The sequence below is a fragment of the Scyliorhinus torazame genome, chromosome 1 (genome assembly GCF_047496885.1).
Source record: "Scyliorhinus torazame isolate Kashiwa2021f chromosome 1, sScyTor2.1, whole genome shotgun sequence".
NCBI lineage: Eukaryota > Metazoa > Chordata > Chondrichthyes > Carcharhiniformes > Scyliorhinidae > Scyliorhinus > Scyliorhinus torazame.
In genome coordinates, this window is record NC_092707.1 from 411,793,023 (window position 1) to 411,799,022 (window position 6,000).

The 6,000-nt window shown below is 46.8% G+C and overlaps 1 protein-coding gene across 1 annotated transcript in view; it reads right to left on the reverse strand.

The window, feature by feature from the left end:
- Positions 1-4,839, reverse strand: part of LOC140423994 (uncharacterized) — a 61,345-nt gene extending 56,506 nt beyond the window's left edge. The window contains exon 1 of the mRNA XM_072507833.1: positions 4,521-4,839. Coding sequence (XP_072363934.1) covers positions 4,521-4,839 — 319 coding nt within the window. The remainder of the gene's footprint in view (positions 1-4,520) is intronic.
- Between the last annotated feature and the right edge of the window lie 1,161 nt (positions 4,840-6,000).

The window sequence follows — 6,000 nt, forward strand, 5'->3', positions numbered from 1 at the left end:
TGTTACTGCTGAACACACTGCTCATTACTGAGACTGTATATCAGGGGGAAATACAACAGGACAGACTGATGTTACTGCAGAACACACTGCTCATTACTGAGACTGTATTTCAGGGGGAAATACAACAGGACAGACTGATGTTGCTGCTGAACACACTGCTCATTACTGAGACTGTATATCAGGGGGAAATACAACAGGACAGACTGATGTTACTGCAGAACACACTGCTCATTACTGAGACTGTATTTCAGGGGGAAATACAACAGGACAGACTGATGTTACTGCTGAACACACTGCTCATCACTGAGACTGTATTTCAGGGGGAAATACAACAGGACAGACTGATGTTACTGCTGAACACACTGCTCATTACTGAGACTGTATATCAGGGGGAAATACAACAGGACACACTGATGTTACTGCAGAACGCACTGCTCATTACTGAGACTGCATTTCAGGGAGGGGAAATACAACAGGACAGACTGATGTTACTGCTGAACACACTGCTCATTACTGAGACTGTATTTCACGGGGAAATACAACAGGACAGACTGATTTTACTGCAGAACACACTGCTTATTACTGAGACTGTATTTCAGGGAGAAATACAACAGGACAGACTGATGTTACTGCTGAACACACTGCTCATTACTGAGACTGTATTTCAGGGGCAAATACAACAGGACAGACTGATGTTACTGCAGAACACACTGCTCATTAATGAGACTGTATTTCAGGGGGGGAAATACAACAGGACAGACTGATGTTGCTGCTGAACACACTGCTCATCACTGAGACTGTATTTCAGGGGCAAATACAACAGGACAGACTGATGTTACTGCAGAACACACTGCTCATTACTGAGACTGTATATCAGGGGGAAATACAACAGGACAGACTGATGTTGCTGCTGAACACACTGCTCATTACTGAGACTGTATTTCAGGGGCAAATACAACAGGACAGACTGATGTTACTGCAGAACACACTGCTCATTACTGAGACTGTATTTCAGGGGGGGAAAGACAACAGGACAGACTGATGTTGCTGCAGAACACACTGCTCATTACTGAGACTGTATTTCAGGGGCAAATACAACAGGACAGACTGATGTTACTGCAGAACACACTGCTCATTACTGAGACTGCATATCAGGGGGAAATACAACAGGACAGACTGATGTTACTGCTGAACACACTGCTCATTACTGAGACTGTATTTCAGGGGGAAATACAACAGAACAGACTGATGTTACTGCTGAACACACTGCTCATTACTGAGACTGTATTTCACGGGGAAATACAACAGGACAGACTGATGTTACTGCAGAACACACTGCTCATTACTGAGACTGTATTTCAGGGAGAAATACAACAGGACAGACTGATGTTACTGCTGAACACACTGCTCATTACTGAGACTGTATTTCAGGGGGAAATACAACAGGACAGACTGATGTTACTGCAGAACGCACTGCTCATTACTGAGACTGTATTTCACGGGTAAATACAACAGGACAGACTGATGTTACTGCAGAACACACTGCTCATTACTGAGACTGTATTTCAGGGGGAAATACAACAGGACAGACTGATGTTACTGCTGAACACACTGCTCATTACTGAGACTGTATTTCACGGGGAAATACAACAGGACAGACTGATGTTACTGCACAACACACTGCTCATTACTGAGACTGTATTTCAGGGGGAAATACAACAGGACAGACTGATGTTACTGCACAACACACTGCTCATTACTGAGACTGTATTTCAGGGGGAAATACAACAGGACAGACTGATGTTACTGCAGAACACACTGCTCATTACTGAGACTGTATTTCAGGGGGGGAAATACAACAGGACAGACTGATGTTGCTGCTGAACACACTGCTCATTACTGAGACTGTATTTCAGGGGGAAATACAACAGACAAAAGTTCAACTGGTTTCCATATTTTCTTCACTGAAACTAATCTAACCTTCGGTATCCCTGATCTCCCCGTCTGATTGTTTCAAACTGGATTCGGCAATCCAGGATTTCAAGATGAACGGGGTATAATTTCCATCTGATATTTCTCCTGAGAATATGCAAAATATTTGTACTAAATCCCTCGTGTGCTTTTCTCACACAAAACTGACCTTGTTAAATCAGGCAGAAAAGAACTCCCAATAAGATGAAGATATATTTTTCCCACCCCCATCTCTACAGGACACTGTGGAGGGTCCACACTCTGCAATCACCCTTGGATCATCACAATATCACAAGGACAGTGAGGCTCCACTTTGATGCAGAAAATGGTGCTTCCCCTTTCTGGCCCGGTTTGCACTTCTTGTTCTGAGAAGGCAGGACTGAACTCTGGAAGATTAACCAATCCCATTCCCGGCAGAGAGCCTGTCCCTTTGATCGGCAGGTTGGGAGATGATGAGGATGTTCCTGACTGTATTCTGTCTGTGAAACAGATCTGGTGAGAGCGCAGGCTGACATTCTACAGCAGCAGTGAAGCTAAGCCCAGAATCACAGATTCACACAGTGCAGAAGAGGCCCTTCGGCCCATCAAGTCTGCACCCACACATGGAAAACACCTGACCTGCCGACCTAATCCCATTGGCCAGCACTTGGCCCATTACCTTGAATGTTAAGACGGCTAAGTCCCCATCCAGGTACTTTTTAAAGGATGTGAGGCAACCCGCCTCTCCCACCCTCCCAGGCCGTGCGTTCCAGACCCTCACCACCCTCCCAGGCAGTGCGTTCCAGACCCTCACCACCCTCCCAGGCAGTGCGTTCCAGACCCTCACCACCCTCCCAGGCAGTGCGTTCCAGACCCTCACCACCCTCCCAGGCAGTGCGTTCCAGACCCTCACCACCCTCCCAGGCAGCGCGTTCCAGACCCTCACCACCCTCCCAGGCAGCGCATTCCAGACCCTCACCACCCTCCCAGGCAGCGCGTTCCAGACTCTCACCACCCTCCCAGGCAGTGCGCTCCAGACCCTCACCACCCTCCCAGGCCGTGCGTTCCAGACCCTCACAACCCTCCCAGGCAGTGCGTTCCAGACCCTCACCACCCTCCCAGGCAGCGCGTTCCAGACCCTCTACCACCCTCCCAGGCAGTGCGTTCCAGACCCTCACCACCCTCTGGGTAAACAGGTTTTTCCTCAAACCCCCCCTAAACCTCCTGCCCCTCACCTTGAACTTATCTCTCCTCATAACTCACCCTTCAACGAAGGGGTACAGCAGCTCCCTGTCCACACTGTCCATGCCCCTCATAGTCCTGTGCACCTCGATCAGGTCACCCTCAGTCTTATCTGCTTTAGCGAAAACAACCCAATCCTATCCAACCTCTCTCCATAACTTAAACGTTCCACCCCAGGCGATATCCTGGTGAATCTCCTCTGCAGCCCCTCCAGTTCAATCATCATTCCTGCGATGTGGCGATCAGAATTACACACAGTACTCCAGCTGTGGCCTCACCAAAGTTCGATACAACTCCAACACGACCTCCCTGCCTTTGTAATCTATGCCTCGATTGATAAAGGCAAGTGTCCCATATGCATTTTTTACCACCCGATTAGCCTGCGCGTCTGCCTTCAGAGATCTATGGACAAACACGGCCAGGTCCCTTTGTTCCTCGGAACGTCCCAGTGTCAGGCCATTCATTTAATACTTCTTTGTCACATTACTCCTTCCAAAGTGGATCACCTCACACTTTTCAGGGTGAATTCCATCTGCTGCTTTTTTGCCCATTTGACCATCCCGTATATATCTTCCTGTAACCCAAGTAGCTCAAACTCACTGTTAAACACCCGACCAATCTTTGTGTCATCCACTTAATGTGAAGGTTAATTCAACCACCCCAAATACATCCACTTAATGTGAAGGTTAATTCAACCACCCCAAATACACCCACTTAATGTGAAGGTTAATTCAACCACCCCAAATACATCCACTTAATGTGAAAGTTAATTCAACCACCCCAAATACACCCACTTAATGTGAAGGTTAATTCAATCCTTCCTAAATACACCCACTTAATGTGCAGATTAATTCAATCCTTCCTAAATACACCCACTTAATGTGCAGATTAATTCAATCCTTCCTAAATACACCCACTTAATGTGCAGATTAATTCAATCCTTCCTAAATACACCCACTTAATGTGAAGGTTAATTCAACCACCCCAAATACATCCACTTAATGTGCACATTAATTCAATCCTTCCTAAATACACCCACTCAATGTGCAGACTGTCACTCAAACCCATTGTCACATTAAATGAGTAACAGAGAAGAATGGGAAACCGAGTTTTCTGACCCGTGTTCCCAGTCTGTGTAACTCTGTGTCAGGTGCACTGAACATTCTCAATGTGGTGATAAATTCTGCTGAAACTCTCATGTCCAGTTTGAATGTTCTAACTCTAGAATTCACACAAGTTACAGGTGCAGAGACACCGCAGCACAAACCAGGGAGAGTTCTTTTAGAACAAGTTAAACTTCTCCAAACCAAACTAAAACTTGTACTTACCCCCAGAAACACAGAGTGACAGAGTCACAGCAAAAAGAGATTTACTGATCATCTCAACAGAATAACAATCCTCTTTATCCACACCGTTTATTGCAGGTCCAGTAAATACATTGAAACACAAAGTGTCCCAGCCGACAGAAGCTGCTTTAATCTCCTTTTTCACAGGAGGTAACGAAGTTAAAGAGGAAGCAGCGACAATGAGCCAATAGCTGCTCCCCTTCTGGGTGGATTTTGATAAGTGACGTTTCTGATTCACTGAGTGCAAGTTGCCCACATTAAGTTGGTTTAACATGAAGAGTTCACACAGCGAGGGACACATTTGCTGCAAAAATGTAAATGGTGGAAACATTTATTGAAAATCATTGAAACCAAATTCTCCTCCCTTTGGGAACAACAAGAGCTAGAATGGACCGCCGCGATGCTGCGGAACTGAGTTATAGAGACCCTGAGCCACTCTGCACACCCTGTCCAGATCCGAGAGGTACCAACTCCTCCCCCGGCGAGGAGTGTGGATGTCAGGGTCTCTGAGGCCACCAAGGCCGCCGAGGCTGCCGGCAGCGTGATGGACAATGCCCTGCCCGCCCGGGATGAGTTAGGTGCAGCCCCGTATTGAAGAAGCTGGAGACAAGTTGGAAGTGTAGCTGAAGTGTGTGGCTGCACCAAGGGTGGCACCGATTCACATCCCTGTGCCGATCAATGGACATTGAATCCAAATGGAGTTGGATACAGGTGCTGCTGTCTCAGTGGTGCCGCGTGTTTTCGGGCTGGGCCTTGGGAAAACGAAGGGGGACGTGGTGAAAATCCAAGTGGATCCGCAGGCCCAGCCCTGTTTTTTCAGGGTTTGGCCAGTCCCTCATGCTATTGTTGGGAAGGTCGAGGGTGAACTGCAGCGATTGGAGAGCCTACGTATAATTCAGCCACTTTGTTTTAGCAACTATGCGGGGCTGGTGGTTCCGGTGATGAAACCGGATCGGATGTCAGGGTCGCTGAGGCCTACAAGGCTGCCAAGACTTGTCCATTCTAGTTGTTGAAGGATGGAGCTCTCTCACACAGATCCTCTTCTTACATCTTATATAACCACTTATCTCTTAAAACATCATTCTCCCACTACATTGTGTACCTTGTGTTGACCTGTTACGTATTCTCTTTTCATGGACTAAATGATATAGAGGCTTTGAAGAAGGTGCAAAGAGGATTTACAAGGTTCACACCAGGACTGGAAACTATTCCAATTGGGAAAAGATAATTAGGCTGGGGCCCTTTCTCTTCAAAAGAGAAGACAAATGAGTGATCAACATCTTTAAAATGATGGCAGGTGTTGAAAGAGTAAACAGAGAATGTGTCCATTTGTGGTGAAGAGTGAAAATAGAGGCCATCGATATCAGGCTGTCACTAATAAATCCAATGGGTAATTCAGAGGGCAGCCTTTACCCAGAGAGTGATGGGAATGTGGAACTCGCTCCCACGTTGAGTGGTTCCA